The sequence below is a fragment of the Echiichthys vipera genome (genome assembly GCF_963691815.1).
Source record: "Echiichthys vipera genome assembly, chromosome: 13".
In the NCBI taxonomy this organism is placed as follows: domain Eukaryota; kingdom Metazoa; phylum Chordata; class Actinopteri; order Perciformes; family Trachinidae; genus Echiichthys; species Echiichthys vipera.
This window is the reverse complement of record NC_139838.1, coordinates 28,415,089-28,434,705: the sequence shown is the minus strand read 5'-3', so window position 1 is coordinate 28,434,705 and position 19,617 is coordinate 28,415,089. Positions and strand designations below refer to the sequence as shown.

Below are 19,617 nucleotides of genomic sequence, written 5' to 3'. Positions count from 1 at the left end.
TCTTTTGATATCGACCACAGTTAAAATGGTGCCTCTTCCTCTAACACAACAGAGCAGATTCAAACAAGAACTCAGTGACTCTGTGTGGTGGCACTTTCAACCTGCACAAGCTCACACTGTTACAATGTTGTTTTACCACTTTAAAAGAGGAATCATCTTGGGAATTATCCCCCGTCATATAAAGTCACTATAACCAGAGTAAACGCATTTAAAAAAGTCTTCTGTCCGCCGTCCATGAATTTGAAAAAGTAGCAGTGAAAGACACTTGCAGGTCGACTGCTTTGGTCGGGGAAACATTAAGGATATTTACTCGACATTAACTTCATCCCTTTACGTCGGACAACAAAGCTTTTTCTGACGACGTTGATGCAACATTACAGGCTGATGTGTTCTGAGACAATGGGCCCCTGGGCACATACGTGTGAGAGGCCCCCCACTCTTCGTCTCGTAGGAACAAGACACGCACATTCAGAGGGTATAGTTGGCCATTTTGCATCTATTCTTAGTAATCCTGCAGGTTTCTAGTCGTTTTGCGTCTGTTTTTAGTCGTTTTGCATCTTTTTGTGATGGTTTTGAGTCGTTTTGCATCTTTTTGTGGTGGTTTTGCATCCGTCTCTAGTCACTTTGGATCCTTTTGTGGTGGTTTTGCGTCTGTTTTGAGTCTCTTTGCATCTTTTTGTGATGGTTTTGCATCTATTTTTAGTCGTTTTGCATCTTTTTGAGATGGTTTTGCATCTATTTTTAGTCGTTTTTGCATCTATTCTTAGTAATTTTGCATCTTTTTGAGATGGTTTTGCATCTATTCTTAGTAATTTTGCATGTTTCTAGTCGTTTTGCATTTATTTTTAGTCGTTTTGCATCTTTTTGTGATGAGTTTACATCTGTTTTTAGTCGTTTTGCATCTTTTTGTGGTGGTTTTGCATCTGTTTTTAGTCATTTTGCATCTTTTTGTGGTGGTTTTGCATCTATTTTTAGTCGTTTTGCATCTGTTTTTAGTCGTTTTGGATCCTTTTGTGGTGGTTTTGCGTCTGTTTTGAGTCTCTTTGCATCTTTTTGTGATGGTTTTGCATCTATTTTTAGTCGTTTTGCATCTTTTTGAGATGGTTTTGCATCTATTCTTAGTAATTTTGCATCTTTTTGAGATGGTTTTGCATCTATTCTTAGTAATTTTGCATGTTTCTAGTCGTTTTGCATTTATTTTTAGTCGTTTTGCATCTTTTTGTGATGAGTTTGCATCTATTTTTAGTCGTTTTTCAACCTTTAGTAATTCTGTGTCTCTTTGTGGTAATTTTTAGTGATTTTGAGTTTCCTTGTGGTTATTCGGGGTCATTTGTTGTCATGTTGTGTATGTATATGTTATTTAGCATCTCTGTGATTGTTTTATGTTTTATGTGCCAGGGGACCCGTTCAGTAATCCATCCATGATTACAGGCTGACACATTTTGACTTTTGGTATAATTGAAAAAGTGTTTTTACGTTTCTGGAACAAGACTTATATCCAGCCCTGCACAGCCTGGATGCATCTGAGAGAGAAAACACAACTGAGCTATCTATCTTTATACGACAGACACCCACAACACACAAGCGTCTGTCGCTGTCTACAAATCAACATTTGGTTAGATGAGCAATAAACCAAATAAATGCAGTGTCCTCCCACCGCGTGTACGGCACCATATTGTGTACACAACAGAAACCAAAAACACTGACAAATCCACAACAACATGTCCAAGTATTGACATATGCAGCAGTGCAGATCCACATCTCCTCTGTCCTCGTTCAGCCGCGCGTTGACACACTGTTCGTTCTGACACGTTTACCCAAGCCTGGCTTCGCTTTCACACCAACTGTCTCCGCGCAGACGCATCCGCGACACACACACGAATGAAACGTCCAAGTACAACAGAAGACGGATTATCTGAAGACTCGCCACAACAAGGTATCTCGTAAATCTCAGAGTATACGAGAGAGGGAACGTGGAGCTGTAATTTTTCACCCAGGAAATGTCAGAGGACGCTGTTTTCTGCCTCTCAAATGTGGATCCTGCTTTTTTAAAATGTTTCGTATCATGTGAAACTGAATATCTTTAGGTTCAGAGTGACAAAACAAGACATCCAGAGACATCAACGCGGACTTTGAGGAACTGGGACGGACATTTCCAGCTGTTTTCTGACATCACGTAGACGATTAATCGATAAATCTAGAGAGAACAAACTGCAGATAATCACGAAATTAGTCAAGAAAGAGACAAAAAAAGGAAGATATTGAAACTTTCCCAAGGTTTTTGAAGCTTGATTTCCAAACCACTCACATGCGTTCTTGATTTTCGCCTTTAAAGCCTTAATTATATTAATATTTTAGCTGCTGCTGGTTTCCACATCTACCTAATGAGACGACAAGCAGACCAGATCATTCTTTCATTCATTCATCTTCAACCTCTTGTCCCTGTCGGGGTCGCGGGGGGCTGGAGCCGATCCCAGCTGACATCGGGCGTGAGGCGGGGTCCACCCTGGACAGGACGCCAGTCTATCACAGGACACATAGAGACGAACAGAGACAGACAACCATTCACACCTACGGGTGATTTAGAGTCATCAATGAACCGAACACCTGCACGTCTTTGGACTGTGGGAGGAAACCGGAGAACCCGGAGAAAACCCATGCAGACACGGGGACAACATGCAGACTCCACACAGAAGGGCCCCAGCCGGGATTCAAACCAGGAACCCTCTCGCTGTGACTGTGAGGCGACAGTGCTAACCACCACTCCACCGTGTTGTGACCTCATTTTCTGTGCTCCTATTGGGACATAGAAAAAAGAAGGTGGGACCATGCGCGGACATTTAAAACAATGGCGACCAAGGACCCTAAAGCACGGGGCACGGGACGGAGGCACAGTGGGAGTGCGCCCTTGAGATCAACCTTCAACGAGCACAACACCGAACCTACAGTACAGAAAAGTACGGCTCAGCAAACCACCTCTGGATAAACACGGGTTAGAGAAGCACAGTCAGTCATCTCCAGATCCTTGTGGTTGATTAACAGTGACTTTAATTCGATGCCACGTGCTGTTTGGTTCGATTCTCTAAAACAGCCTCGTGACGAGAGGAACAGAAGGTAATTCTATTATCCCTGCGAGTCGTCTGCTGACACGGCCGAATTACTGCGGCCTCAACAAATGGACCACAAATTACACCCCAATAAGCGGGTCGTGTCAGTGCGATACGTACTGGCGCTCAGAGCCAACGTGTCCGTAATTGAAAGGTCACAAGTCCAATCTGTGAAACCGAGGCCGGGTCCATCACACTGAACGTCGAGCCGAAGGGGAAACTGTGATTTTATCATTTGGTTGTGATGAGTTTTCTCTGCATGTCGGTGCATGTGTTAACATCAGCAGTCGGAGAGATTTACAATTTCAATCTAAGGCGAAACTGAATAAATAAAAACTGAGTTCAGAGATGGAAGCAGGGAGGAGATTCTTTACTTTGTCCCTGAAGACAGTGGGGCCTTTAAAGTTTAATTCCTGCACAAAATCATCCTGTGGTCTTTATAAGATAACGTCTTTTTTAACCACTAATGCTGCTGAAAATAACAGCAAACCTCTGCAGCAGCATGAGAAGAGTCCCTACACACACAACAAAGCACCAATGGGCTCCTTCCTTTGGGATTGACTTTGGTAATCCACTGTAATGGACTTTACTATGAGAGGAGCTGGTACAGGGGCCAGTAGGTAAGTCTTTAAAACACTCTTTAATAAACTCTGGCTTCACTAACTACGTTGTTGCTGCTTTGTTGTGTGTGTAGGGACTCTTCTCATGCTGCTGCAGAGGTTTGCTGTTATTTTCAGCAGCATTAGTGGTTAAAAAAGACCTTTGAATGCCTTCACCGTGCTGCCCAGAGCTAATCAGTGTTAGCCACGTCCGGCTGTTAGCGACTCTCCTGGATTTCTCCGTTAATAGTTCATACACGAAACTGTCTTGATGTCTTATTTGATGAAGAGTATGTAAGCGGGATGATTTTACGCCGTAATTACACTTTAAGTGACGTAACACCCTTTCAAAATATGATTTCCTGGTCGAAACGCTCCCCCGAACAAAACGGACAACAACGGCCAAACTTGTGAAAGGTAAGCATGTGCATGTTGACCTGCAGTGTGAACGGAGCCAGAACGTCCAGAGTGGTGGATTACTTTGCTGCAGGAAGTTTCAAGCCTACCCAAGTGGATTTTCACGCTGCAGTGAAATAAACTGCAGCCTGCGTGGAAGAAAATCTAAAAACGTCGTTATTGAGAAGTGCAAAGGTTTAAAGTCCATGTGTTCTTTCACCTTCATCTCACCTCAGTTTCATATTCCTCTGAGGACATTCGCTCCAAACGCAGCGTGTTCAGGAATGTAAGAACACACACATACTTTCCAGTGTCAGGTCTTCGCACAGGTGAGTAGACTGAAGCAACACGGCGGTGATGTAAGTCAGGCCGACAGCCTTGAGACAAACACAAACACCGCGTGCTGATGCAGACGGATCGCTGAACCGCGGCCTCGGATGATTTGGATTCCATTGGTGTAAGATAGTGTATCAGGATATAAGAGTGATATAATAATAGAGGACACTCGGTGTGTTCACAGAACTGTAATGTTACAGGAGCAAGCCCGCACCTGCCCGCCCGCCCGCCTGCTGCTCCGCGGCCAAAGCGATGCGTTGAAACGTGACACCGAGGGAAACTGGGAGACACTGAAGAAGATCATTATTGTTATTCCTGCAGATTCTTGTTTGAGCGACGCAGCAACGACACTTGAAATGAGTAAAATATGGAGACAGATGAAGAAACTGTTTGACTGAACTCTCTTTAAAACGTCCAGACGTGCACTTTTCACACATGGGACACGACTATTTCTTCTTCTTTGTGGTTTGTTTGATAGACTGAAAACTGCTGTCTGATGCAAACATCACAGGGTTTATAGTGGAAGCTAGTTTGCAACATACCGTGCCCCATGCTTTAGGGTCCTTGTCCCCCCCTCCAGGCCCGTTTGTACTCACACTACCTGGGCCTCGGAGAATGCTTCTTGCTGCCTATACGTCATCACGCCGTAACACGTCACACGCATTGATGACGTCATGGCGATGCGTGGCTTTGTTTCCAGATCTTTCCGTAGACCTCGGAGTTTTTGTGCGTCTTGTCGACTGTTTTTGAATCTTTTCATCGACCAAATCTGCAGTAAACACTCCACCTCCGCATCACACCAACGTGAACCTTTCACCGCCATTGTTTGAAATGTCCGTGCATGGTCCCTCCTTCTTTTTTCTACGTCCCAACAGGCGCACAGGAAATGACCTCAGAACCGCCGTAGGCCTCGTGCTCGTAAGCGTGCGCACGCTCGTGCATGTACACGTGCGCACGCTCGTGCTCGTACACGTGCAAACGTGCTTTACTAAAGCCCACCTCTCCCAAACGGGCCGTGGACGGCAAGCGTGCCGCACCTAGACGCGGTACGGTTGCACTCACACTGTTCAAAGGAACCAGACTTTAGCTGTGCAACGTCCTCGGGCACGGTCCGGAGGCACAGTGTGAGTGCGCCCTAATTTACCTACTGTCTGAGATTGCCATTGTAAAGACACTCTATGGATGTTATATCTATTAAAAATAAAGTATTGGGTATTTAGAAATCTTCTCTAAATCAAAGCACAAGGACAGAAGGAAACAAAGAACATCTCAATTAAAAAAATATATATATATATATACATATATATATTATGTATTAACTCATTCTTTCATAAATAAATAAAAAATTCCACACACACATATAAATACATATGAACACACACACACGTCTAAACTCACATCAACAAACATCTGCAAACTTGTGGACATTGACGCAATAAATATTGCCATGGCAACTTATGTAAGTCGCACTGTTTATCTGTCCTCAAAATGATGTGGGTATCTGTGTGTGTGTGTGTGTGTGTGTGTGTGTGTGTGTGTGTGTGTGTGTGTGTGTGTGTGTGTGTGTGTGTGTATAAAAGGGCCCTGGCAGCTTGAATAGAAGAAAAGAAAAGCGGCAGAAAAACAAAGTTATTATCTGCTCATCACATCACATCTGTGAATTCTGCGGATGTTCAGGTGAAGGAGAGAAAGCCGCGCCACCCCTTCACTGCCACATCACACATTTATCTATCAGGCTATTATTATAATTATTATTATTATTATTATTACAAGTATAAAGGACCATCACGCTATCATAAACAGTGAATATCGTGTCCTTACTTTAGTACAAACAGTTACAAAAAGATTTATAATTACAAAACTCTTCTTCTTATGTAAGTGGTGCCACGGAGGAAGAGAAGTGAATGCTTGCTCTCATACAGGACCTGATGTAACTCCGACTCCTGCCTTTTTTATGAGGGGGCGAGCCTCGACAGAACAACCTGCCCCGGCTGCTGCAGGAGAGTCAGAGGTGCGGCGCGTCGCCAGGGTTCAGGAGGGAACGTCCCATTACAGGTGTTGCACCTCTCAGATCCTGACTCCTGCAGGGCTCCGCTGTGTGCAGCCACTCTGTGTGTGTTGGAGACGACTATACCTTCACTGTTCATTTCAAATCCAGTCCATTTAAATGCAACTCCGAGGCGCCTTCAGCAGATCTGTGACTCTGTTGTCTACATGGAGCGCAGAGGGGCAAAGAAGGAGAAACAGCATCTGTAGGCCTGTTGTTAAAGCTGCAGTCCGGCAGATCGAGTTGAATCGGTCAAATATCGAATTGTTTAGTCTACAACTCTCACGCCCCTCCCCCTCTACCACAAGCTCCTCCCTCCCATCGAGTGCTCGTAAGTGCACGTGCACCAGAGTCCTGTGAACACGCCCTTGTCTCCTCTCTTTGATAAACAGCATGGAGAACACATGAAATTGGGCCTTTAATCTCTAAATTCACGTTAAACACAAACGGAAAACATCCTTTACCCACATGTTGTTTCCTTTCTGAGCTTTGCCCCCAAACTTCCCTTTCCCGGGCCACATTAACCAGCTCTAACTGGAGGATCCTGAGGCGTTCCCAGGCCAGTGTGGAGATCTAATCTCTCCACCTGGTCCTGGGTCTTCCCCGAGGCCTCCTCCCAGCTGGACGTGCCTGGAACACCTCCCTAGGGAGGCGCCCAGGGTTCATCCTTACCAGATGATCCTGAACCACCTCAACTGGCTCCTTTCAACACAAAGGAGCAGCGGCTCTACTCCGAGTTCCTCACGGATGCTGAACTTCTCCCCCTCTCTCTAAGGGAGACTCCAGCCCCCCTCCTGAGGAAACGCATTTCGGCCGCTTGTACCCGCGACCTTGTTCTTTGGGTCCTGACCCAGCTTTCATGACCACAGGTGAGGGTAGGAACCAGGACTGAGCGGTAGATCCAGAGCTTTGCCTTCCTCAGCTCTCTTTTCGTCTGTGCGGTCAGCAACCAGTATTTTAACCCCTACCCAAAAGATCTCCAAACCAGAGTTCCCAACATGCTCAGCAAACAAGAATCGATCCATCTTGAGGAGTCAGGTTCATGTTTTTCTGACAGTTTTCAAATTTCATAACAATGACGTCAAAATCACGCGTCCACGCTGCTGGAGACTTGCAATGAGACGTGGTCACGGTGGAGAGGAAGAACCAGTCAAAGGAGATGACGGTGCAGCAGCTGTTAAAATGACTGTTTCGAGTAAAGGTGGACTCAACGTGGGCTGAACTTGCAGAAATGGCGTGTATTTGATACTCTACGCACGAGCCGTGCTGCCAAACTGAGCAGCGCGCCCATTAGCAAGGATAAATATCCTGTTATAAGAACATTAGCAGCACGCAGACAGACATGTGTTCAGACTGTATCTATCATATAGAGAACAAGTCTTTCACCTCATTAACAAGAAACACCGCAGCTACTAGAATAAGTTTGTAATGTGCTGCATGCTTTACTTCATTTGTCCATTGTTAACGATCCCAAACAGAAGCTTTAGTGTAGAAACCCACAACAGGAGCTGCTCATATCCACTGAACACATGTTAAAGTAGATAATGAAGGTGAAGCCAGAGAGACAGAAGGACGTGAGGACAGACAGGTGGACGAGTCTACATAGGGACACCTGCTCTGAGACATTAGATGAGTTATAGCGCTCTCATGTCAGATTACACTCCACATCCATCACACAATGGAGGACAGACAGCGAGACGATCAGATGTCCCTCAGCCAATCAGGCTTTAGCTGTCAAAAGTTTAGAAGTGGACTTTCTCCGTCAGCTGTCATTCCAGTGTGACGGGTCCTTCCAATGTTCTCCTGCGCTCCCCGAAATTCCTTTAAGTGAATTTCCGGCGTAAAATCCTCCCATGGTCTTTTTCGATACTTGCACACATCAAATAATCCATCAAGACGGTTCTTTCCTGTATAAACTATTAACAGAGAAATCCAGGAGAGACGCTAACAGTCAGACGTGGCTAACAGTGATTAGCTCGGGGCAGCACAGTGAAGGCATTCAAAGGTCTTTTTTAACCACTAATGCTGCTGAAAATAACAGCAAACCTCTGCAGCAGCATGGGCCTGATTGCTAGCCTGCTGAGAGAAGGGAGAACAGGTTGGTTTAGCAACATGGAGGAGATCATTCATGGCCACACGCAACAAGTTTATACACAAAAAACTGCCTCGACGGCTTATTTGGTGCGTGCAAGTGTCTAAAAAAGACCCTGGGAGGATTTCACGGGTTAGGGGTAGCCTATGATTGTTAAACACGGGACCCTTTCTTTAAAAAAGGGTCGTTCTCTGCTCCACCCTGGGCTTCACTACCCCTCTAACATGATGTCACGATGGCGTCTCATCACCAAAGACTCTTATTCAATCAGTATTTATGGGTCATGCGTTTGTAATAAATCCTTATTAAGTGAATCATTAAATCTCTCCTGATGGAAAAACTCTCTACGGTGGTGATGGTGATCCGCGGATAACACTAAAACCAGGGGATCTACGCTTAAAATGCATCGATGCAACCTTTCGAGCCTGCAAGCGGTGACTGTTTAATGCTCAGAGCAGATTATTCCTGTGAGACATAAACGGCAGGAGAATTATCTGCACCCTGTTAAGTACCTAGGTGACCTGCAGAGTCAAGTGTGCAGAACATACACAACATAACAACACCAGAAGACGGACGAGCAGCCAAACCTCCAGACTGACAGCCGAGCAGGTAAGGTAGGAAGGCAGCTGTTAAGAGTGTGATCAGCAACGAGGCAGCGGCCCAAGAGCGGGCCTGTGAGGCTACAGCTGTGGTATTCTGCAAGTGCGGGCAAGGAGCGGACTGTCAGCTATGAGCATGCAGAGAGAGAGAGAGAGAGAGAGAGAGAGAGAGAGAGAGAGAGAGAGGGATAGAGAGAGAGAGAGAGAGAGAGAGAGAGAGAGAGAGAGAGAGATGGGGGGGGTGATGAGACAGGGCTGGAAGTGAAAATCGAAAGAGAGAAAGGAATAAGAGAATACAGGCAGAGGGAGAAAATAGGACATAGGAGAGTGTTTGTGTGTGTGTGTGTGTGTACTTGTGTGTGTATGTGTGTGTACGTGTGTGTGTGTGTGTGTGTGTGTACGTGTGTGTGTATGTGTGTGTGCGTATGTGTGTGTGTGCGTGTGTGTGTGTGTGTGTGTACGTGTGTGTGTGTGAGTGTACGTCGGTGTGTACGTGTGTATGTGTGTGTACGTGTGTACGAGTGTGTGTGTACGTGTGTGTGTGTGTGTGTGTTACTCTCATCATCTCCCGTTAAACTGTTTAAACAGGTAGACGAAGGAAAAAGAAGACAAAGTAAGAACAAAATGCATATTTTTAAATCGTCGGACGCGTCTCTCCGTCACCGACACACAGATAAAATAAACTGACACTGTGAGGATCAGTGTGTGTACGTGTGTGAGTGTGTACATGTGTGTGTGTGTGTGTGTGAGTGTGTGTGTGAGTGTGAGTGTACGTGTGTGTGTGTGTCCTCATCCTCAGAGGACGACATTCATCGATATAGAAAAGAAGTCAGTTCAGGTGTCATGGCAACCACAAGAGAGAAGTGTGGGGCAAGACAGAGGAACGTCTAAAGTCATCCACGCTGCTCGCATGAAAGGAACCATGTCATTGTGCAGTCATACGTGTGTACGTCACAGCCGCGTTAATAAGGAGCAGAAGAAGAAGAGCGACGCACGGAAACACAGAACAATAAAAACCAAACAGTGTCAAAAGACAGAGATCAAAGAGAGTAATGAGAAAAAGTGAGACGGAGGGAAAAGAACGAAGCTGATGGAAAAACAGAGCTGGAGGGGATGAAGAAATGTGTGTGTGTGTGTGTGTGTGTGTGTGTGTGTGTGTGTGTGTGTGTGTGTGTGTGTGTGTGTGTGTGTGTGTGTGTGTGTCGGGGTGGAGTCATATAAAGAAGCAGAGCGTTTTATCACTGGTTGGCTCCTCTCTCTCCTGCAGCCAGTTAAGGGCGCACTCCCACTGTGCCTCCGTCCCGTGCCCCGGGCTTTAGGGTCCTTGTCCCCCCCTCCAGGCCCGTTTGTACTCACACTACCTGGGCCTCGGAGAATGCTTCTTGCTGCCTATACGTCATCACGCCGTAACACGTCACACGCATTGATGACGTCATGGCGATGCGTGGCTTTGCTTCCAGATCTTTCCGTAGACCTCGGAGTTTTTGTGCGTCTTGTCGACTGTTTTTGAATCTTTTCATCGACCAAATCTGCAGTAAACACTCCACCTCCGCATCACACCAACGTCAACCTTTCACCGCCATTGTTTGAAATGTCCGCGCATGGTCCCTCCTTCTTTTTTCTACGTCCCAACAGGCGCACAGGAAATGACCTCAGAACCGCCGTAGGACTCGTGCTCGTACACGTGCGCACGCTCGTGCTCGTACACGTGCAAACGTGCTTTACTAAAGCCCACCTCTCCCAAACGGGCCGTGGACGGCAAGTGTACCGCTGCTAGGCTTGGTGCGGTTGCACTCACACTGGTCAAACAAACTAGGCTTTAGCTGTGAAACGTGCTTGGGCACGGTACGGATGGACAGTGGGAGTGCGCCCTTATACTGGAGAGAGAGAGAGAGAGAGAGAGAGAGATAAAGGGACATTTTCACACCAGATAAAACTCTGACCTAGTTTTCAGACGGACACAAAGTGACGGATGCAGAGAGAAGAAAACAGAAGAAGAGTGACGGGGAGCGGCGACCGTCCAACGCCCCGGCAGCAGCACTGAGTCAGAAACGGGGCTTTTTTATGGAAGTCCTCGCTGTAATTATCTCTGCGTTTTGGACCGGATCCCTTTGGACTCGCGGCCCGTTGCCTCCTCCCTCCTCTCTCCCTCCTCTCACCCTCCAGTCTCTCTGCTTCGACTCCTCGTGTGCGGCGAGCGCAGACCCAGCCGGTGAAGTCTGGCGCCCGTTTGAAAACATCTGTGGAGCCGTAAGTGCTCTCACGGAGAAAGATGCTGACGTCGCATCTGTCACATTTATAAAAGCCTCACTCCGACATCTTGACCATCAGTAAAGTGTTGACGTACAGAAGCAGCTGTCTCTCATTCTGCTCATTTATCAGAATCAAAGGTTCATGGAGGAATTATCTCCGTACATGACATGGATGAACAATTTGTACCAGTGGTTTCATCATGACGCTATTGGATGTGCTTTTTTCAAGGCTGCTCAAACAAGCTCCCCAAAAAATAATAAAAAGCATGCCCACTGGACTGTCTCCTGATGGGATTTGTGCCTGATATCACACTGAACTGTCACTTATCACACTCCATTTCCAGCTTCAATCTGAAATTGCCTCCACTCTGTTTCCAAGGAACAGGAAGATTCGATTATCCCCAAGTCCCCAATCACTGCACGTCAACGTGTCCGCCTGAATCTAAGGGCGCACTCACACTGTCCGTCCGTACCGTGCCCAAACAGGTTGCACGGGTAAAGTCTGGTTCCTTTGACCAGTGTGAGTGCAACCGTACCACGTCTAGGAGCGGCACGCTTGCCGTCTACGGCCCGTTTGGGAGAGGTGGGCTTTAGTAAAGCACGTTTGCACATGTACGAGCACGAGGCCTACGGCTGTTTGCCAATCCTGCAGGAGAGAAGCGCCATTCAAACGCACGCCCACATGGCTACGCTGCTCCTGGATGCTAACATCACTTTCATCTGCACTTAGCTGGAATGGCTAACGCTAACGGCTAACGCTAACTGTCAGTCAAACTCCTCTAATCCTTGTTTTGATGCTGTGATTTTCTGGAGGGGACGGGTTCAAACAGGCTCAAACAGACTCCGGTCTCCTGGAGCTACTGGGCCGGGTCTGACCAACCTGGCAACCCCACTGCTGGACTTATTTTTTGTTGTTGAGACGACGATCTTGAGACACTAGATTGGGGTGTACTTATCATTCTCCATATACAACCTTTAATTAGACATTTCACCCTGTTTTTTTAGTGTTCAATAACTAAAACCAAACTTAGCAGAAAAATGAACAGCTCACCAAACATCAGCGTCAGAAGAACTAAACATAAGGACCTAAAATAAACAGGTCAAACCATCAGTGTTTACAGACAGTCTACCAGATGGACCCAGGCAAAACCCATTCAATCAAGCAGCAGGTTAACTGTTCATAGCACATCCAGAATTCAATTCAATTCAATTCAATTTTATCTATAGTGCCAAATCATAACCAAAGTTATCTCAGGACACTTTACAGAGCAGGTAAAGACCACACTCTATGACTTATTTATGATTTACAGAGACCCAACAATTCCCCCGTAGAGTACGGTGGCGTTGAAAACCTTCACTATAACAGACAGGAACGTCAGACAGACCCAGCTCTGTGGACGACGGACGTCTGTCTGCACCAACATCGTCCTAGAATATGAAGTAATATATGAAGTAAGGACACCTGGGCCACAAGGAAACCAGACACCTGATCATAAAACCTGAATAATGTGTTCTTCTTTAATTTCCCATGCATAAAAAAAAAAAAAACACTATCAAACCTCGTTGCTGCTGCAGCTCTTTAATCACTGCCTCTCTCACCGGTTACGCAGCTTTGATACCACGTGAGAAAATCTGTAATTGCATAAAAACGTCAGACAGGACCGAAAACGACCCCAGGACTTTGGAGTGAACTCAGCTCAGGCGAAGTCATTCCAGGCAGAGGAGCGAGAAAAACTCCTGACAGGTTTGTAAAGTTTCTGCCGTCTGAAGGAAGAAGAAAAATAGCAATCACCAAAGCTCTGCTGGCGAGGTCCGGCGCTGCCGAGAGAAGAATAAATTCCTCATTTAGAGGAGTCGGGCGGTAATTGCATTGGAAGTGATGAGGCGATAAAGTGAAATTAGATTTTCAGTGAGCGGAGAGAGCTCGAGCTCTGCAGAGTGTTTCTCTCTCAAACTGAAATCTAAAGAAACACAACTGTGACAAGACCACACTTAGCACGGTGCGACTGATTGAAATGCACTGATAAGTAGATTTAGACCCCCCCCACACACACACACACACACACACACACTCATAAAAGACTCCAACTGCCAAGCGTTTGTCTCATTTTGACGCTTTTTCAGAGCCGAAGCTGTAATTTGGGTTTGAGACGGCGGCTCGGCGTCTGCCAGAAACCCCATCTGCACCGTCACCGACGCACCATTCGTCCGTTTCAAAGGCTTCAAATCACAACAACACTCACACAAAGACACACGTCACACTTTCAAAAGCTGCAAAGGAACACGGCACAGCGTCGGGAGTCTGTCACCAGAGCACCACGGGGTAAACATCCCTCGGTGTGTGCGCTTTGTGGGTACGTTTCCAATATTTTGTCCACCTCTGTGCACACATTCAGAGGAACAGAACATGGGAAAGACCTTATAATTAGTGTCACGATGCCTGAATCATGACTTCGGTGCGACACCTGTGTAAAATACCTCGACACCACGGCGACAAACTGAAGTATGGAAGTTTAGTTATGGAATAAATCATTAGACGACAGAACGTGGAACTTCAAATGATTGATTTTTATTAATTAAAACACTTGAAATTCACAATAAAGATACATTTTGGTAAAAGCTTTACAGCTACTTTACATGTTCAGTTCATCAGATAAGCAAAAGTTCAAAACCCTGCAACCACGAATGACCCGGACCTGGAGGAGGTCTGTGCTCTGATCAGACCATTTTCTACTCATGTAAAGTGTCATAGATGTAAATTATTCACAAAAATGTCCATGCAATGATAATATTCGGTTGGTGCACTGTTGGTGTGAAGCTGACTGTTCAAAGCGCAGTGTTCACCTATGTACACTGCGCGTCTGTGGGTGAAATATAAAAAAGCCAGCCTTCAGAGACTGCAAGTGGCGTACAGTGACGCTCTGAGGATACTGGACCAGTGCGGGTGAGCCGTTTGTGAGCACGGGAGTGAACACGCTGCACGCGGTTCTGAGGAATGTAACGCACGGGTTCAATGACTCTGAGGATCTAAATGTTGTGGCAATGGTGAACGTTATGTACAGTGACACGCGCTGCACGTCTCAGTTTTGGGGGCACAAGTGTCTTTTAAAGTTCAGTCATTAGATTATTATGTTTTTTTTTGTTTTTATTATTATTATGTTACTGTGCGATTCTTAATCCTTTTGTACTGTGTGTCTTGCTTTTACTTTTTGTATGGACCTTGAGTCTGAAATAAAGCTTATCTATCTAATATTACCAGTAGGGACTTAAAATGGATCATTTATAGCTGGTGTTGTCGATCAGCACAGTCGTAAACACCGGCGTGTTCTGGTAAAGTGAACGTCTCCAGTGTGAACCACATCGGACAGTTCAACCGTTAGCTCTACCCCCGACTGTCACAAAATCAACACTCGCTTCCCTTAACGTTAAATCCGGGGATATTTACGTTGCTTACTCCAGGTAGGGAATGAGTCCTGACCCCAAGTGAAGGAGTTCAAGGACCTCGGGATCTTGTTCACGAGTGAGGGGAATCGGAGCAGCGGGGGCGGTGCTGCAGTCGCTCTACCGCACCGTTGTGACGAAGAGAGAGCTGAGGAAGGCAAAGCTCTGGATCTACCGCTCAGTCCTGGTTCCTACCCTCACCTGTGGTCATGAAAGCTGGGTCAGGACCCAAAGAACCAGGTCGCAGGTACAAGCGTCTGAAATGTGTTTCCTCAGGAGGGGGTCTGGAGTCTCCCTTAGAGAGAGGGGGAGAAGTTCAGCATCCGTGAGGAACTCGGAGTAGAGCCGCTGCTCCTTTGCGTTGAAAGGAGCCAGTTGAGGTGGTTCAGGATCATCTGGTAAGGATGAACCCTGGGCGCCTCCCTAGGGAGGTGTTCCAGGCACGTCCAGCTGGGAGGAGGCCTCGGGGAAGACCCAGGACCAGGTGGAGAGATTAGATCTCCACACTGGCCTGGGAACGCCTCAGGATCCCCCAGTTAGAGCTGGTTAATGTGGCCCGGGAAAGGGAAGTTTGGGGTCCCCTGCTAAAGCTGCTGCCCCTGCGACCCGACCCCGGATAAGAGGCTGAAGATGAGATGAGATCTCTAACCGGCGGCTCTCTGAACTCTGCCCCACTGTCGCAAAAGTACCGATACTAACAAAACGTGAAATAGTGGCGTTTACAAACCGCTGGGTACCGCGGTACCTTTCTAGTATCGATTTACCGTGCAACGCTACTTCCTATACAACATTGCACACATGACCTGATGAACTGAATGAACTTTCTTATGGTACATGAAACAAACATTAAAGGAATTCAACCTGTTGTAAAGCTTTGAGATGCTCTGTCTCCGCCACCATCGTGAGACAAAAGTGCAGTCCACTGCTTCTGTGGTCCGCAATTACCTGCTTGTTTCCTTGTTTCCTGTTTTTTCCTGGCGGCGCCTGATTGTGCACTGGGAACGTGGTGCTTACAATCACTTTCAAAAGTTATAATAGGCTTGTTTACCACGTTTGCCTCTGATTGTTCCAGGCTCTTGCTTGAATTCTCTCTTTTTTCGCACCGTTTCATTTCCTTCCCCTCCATTTTCTCGAGGACGGTAATCGCCGGGTGAGTGCATGAATATTACATCCGCGGGTCTTTTTTCCTCCTTCAAATAAGCCGGTAATCACAAAACATCACAGGATAGTTTTCAAGAAAAGGACGGACATTAGAGGGGAAGCGTCTTCCGTCCGCAGGGTGATTCAAACGCGCTCCGTGCGGCTGTTTGGGACGAAACTCCGAGGCCTCTTCAGCTTCACTTACCTCCTCTTGTTGCACCGTTTCCCTGCGTTAAAATCTCAGTGTGAACAAGGTCAAGGTGTTAGAAACCTTTCACTGCTGGAGCATTCCTTTAAAAACTTGTCTTCAAGAGCTGCCTGCACTCTGGAGACGTGGAGAACAGAGTGTGCAGCTCACTAAACGTGTTCTTGGTGTGCTTTCCATTTCACAGTCGCTCTTGAAGAATGACGGGGCGTCTTCCTGACGCGGCGTTTCAAAGAGAGGGTAAAAAAGTCTCCTCTGCTCTTCTCACGCAGACGAGGTCTTACATCCAGACGACCGGAGACTCGCAGACGTGTCAGTCTCTCCTGTGTCAGTATTTCTGTTCGCCCGTTTCGCCTCCCGTGTCCCCGCCGAGGATCTTACCTTCTGAGATCTCGTTGTTCTCCTCGGCGGCGCTGCTGTCTTGCCTCCTCTGAGACTGAACCACCTCGACGCCCGACTGCTGAGCTGGAAGAGATAATAATGCAAAAGTCGACATTAAGGGGACGGTGGGAGAGGAGAGGAGGAATACAGGAACTGTGCTGGGATGCAAATCAATGAGTCAATCAATAAAACACAGGATGAGAACAGAACAGACCCAAAAAATGCTCCCTAAGAACAGGATCGACCAGAATAGATACCATAATAATAACAAATCTGAAAATATGTGGCAGCTGCTGAGAACAACATCACGTTCTTTGAGCAACACTTAATATTTGTTTAATTTGATAAAATCAGTAAGGGCGCACTCACACTGTTCCTCCGTCCCGTGCCCAAACTGGTTTTACGGCTAAAGTCTGGTTCCTTTGACCAGTGTGAGTGCAACGTCTAGGAGCGGCACGCTTGCCGTCCACGGCCCGTTTGGGAGAGGTGGGCTTTAGTAAAGCACGTTTGCACATGTACGAGCACGAGCATGCGCACGTGTACGAGCACGAGGCCTACGGCGGTTCTGAGGTCATTTCCTGTGCGCCTGTTGGGACGTAGAAAAAAGAAGGAGGGACCATGCACGGACATTTAAAACAATGGCGGCGAAAGGTTCACGTTGGTGTGATGCGGAGGTGGAGTGTTTACTGCAGATTTGGTCGATGAAAAGATTCAAAAACAGTCGACAAGACGCACAAAAACTCAGAGGTCTACGGAAAGATCTGGAAACAAAGCCACGCATCGCCATGACGTCATCAATGCGTGTGACATGTTACTGCGTGATGACGTATAGGCAGCAAGAAGCATTCTCCGAGGCCCAGGTAGTGTGAGTACAAACGGGCCTGGAAGGGGGACAAGGACCCTAAAGCACGGGGCACGGTGCGGAGGCACAGTGGGAGTGCGCCCTAAAAGTAAACATCACCCCCATTTACATTTCATAAGTGCTGATACACGGTGTTTTTTATTAAGTGGTGCAACAACAACTAATTAATTATCAGCACAGGAGCTGATATTACAAAGTTCCTTTCGTTTGGGAGAGCAGCTTGATATAAGGGCTTCCCCACCCTGACGTGTCACATTTATCACGGACGCACTCCTGTGGATTTCTCTGTTACAAATTCGGTTTTAAATGTGTAGAAGTTTTTTATTTCCTGAAGCACAGTAGGACACGAAAAATAGCAGCTGGTTGCTGAATGTCAGGGACTGAAAGAACTCACTGGAGCTATTTTTGCATTCACAACCACAACAGTTGGCTGAGACGTGCCGCTGTACCTCAACCGAACTATGGGGAAACGCCTTTTCAGCTCAGGCCTGTGACCTGCTCTTTAACGTGGTACTGGTTGATTTTAGCCAGTGAGGCAGTTGCTAAAAACTGCTTCTATCAGTCTGCACTACTGTACGATAGAATAGACTGTATTCATACTATATTACTTTTATCTAAAACACTTTTCCTCTTTCTCATGACCAAAAGAACGAGGTCATGGGTCCAAGCGTCTGAAATGTGTTTCCTCAGGAGGGGGTCTGGAGTCTCCCTTAGAGAGAGGGGGAGAAGTTCAGCATCCGTGAGGAACTCGGAGTAGAGCCGCTGCTCCTTTGCGTTGAAAGGAGCCAGTTGAGGTGGTTCAGGATCATCTGGTAAGGATGAACCCTGGGCGCCTCCCTAGGGAGGTGTTCCAGGCACGTCCAGCTGGGAGGAGGCCTCGGGGAAGACCCAGGACCAGGTGGAGAGATTAGATCTCCACACTGGCCTGGGAACGCCTCAGGATCCCCCAGTTAGAGCTGGTTAATGTGGACTGGGAAAGGGAAGTTTGGGGTCCCCTGCTGGAGCTGCTGCCCCCGAGACCTGACCCCGGATAAGAGGCTGAAGATGAGATGAGATGAGACTTTTCCTCTCATACAGCCGTTCACAGGCCGAGGATCAAACCAACGACCCTCACTACAAAGTGCACTACCTCAAAGTATACTGTGAACTGCTTTTAACGGTGTCAGTTTTAAGAGGCTTATAGATGCTGCTACTTTACTACATACTATACATTTAAGTTCATCAAAGCATGGGAGCAATGTCTTGTTCAAGGACTCTGCAGCAGAGCAGAGTGATGAAGACGCTCGTGATGGAGGAGGCCGTTAACGACCTTCAGTTATTGGACTGTCTCTCAAACCACCATACCAGACCATCATCACACAGCATCATCATTTTTGCATTCACAACCACAACAGTTCGCTGAGGCGTGCTGTTGTTTGAATTGTCTTGCGCTCCAAACGCACGCCGTAAAACTGAGCAGTCGAGGTCCGAACACGGTTGAAGTACCTCATCACAGAGCTCTGCTTCCTTGCTCTTCAGGTTAAAGACCATCGATCTCTTGGCCACACCCCCGTCACTGATGACACGGCAGGTACTTTGCCAATCATAGCTGATGGAAAACACTGATTGGAGCCAAAAGTGCAGCTTGTCTGACGGCACACAGAGATCGGAGGTATGGTCGGGCTACACCGTCATCTCACTCTGGGGTTTCTTTAAAAGGGCGCGGGGTCCGATGTCAGGAACGCTTTTGACATCAGAAGGTCCTTGCACTTACTTACACAACTTTAAATTATACAGTGCTACTTCTGTAACCTCCAGTCATCAGGGGGAGTCGTACCACTGAGCGTAAAAGACTTGACGGAGTGAAAAATGGGAAGTCTCTTACCTTCGTGTTTGGCCTGAAGGGGTTTGCTCTGCTGTCCTCCGCTGACAGCAATGATCTTAAAGTTGTATTCTTTAGAAGGGTCAAAGTCTTCGATGAGCAGCTTTGCGTCCTGCTTCGATAACTGGACCTCCTTCTGCTCTCCACCTGTTCCGGGGTAAGAGAACAAAAACTCAGCAGCTGAAGCGTGACCATGAGAGAGAAGAGACGAAAAATAAATGATTAAGGACTGTCAAACAAATCCATGTCTTTAAGGCTGACGATAGGTTTAAGGCTGCGTTCAAACCCAGCGTGGTTTT

General features: G+C 46.9%; 1 protein-coding gene across 1 annotated transcript in view; it reads right to left on the bottom strand.

Annotated features, from left to right (window-relative positions):
• Window positions 1–19,617, bottom strand: part of col14a1b (collagen, type XIV, alpha 1b) — a 172,179-nt gene that overhangs the window by 128,743 nt on the left and 23,819 nt on the right. The window contains 2 exon segments of the mRNA XM_083925650.1: window positions 16,596–16,679; window positions 19,322–19,465. Of these exon segments, the coding sequence (XP_083781776.1) occupies window positions 16,596–16,679; window positions 19,322–19,465 (228 nt within the window).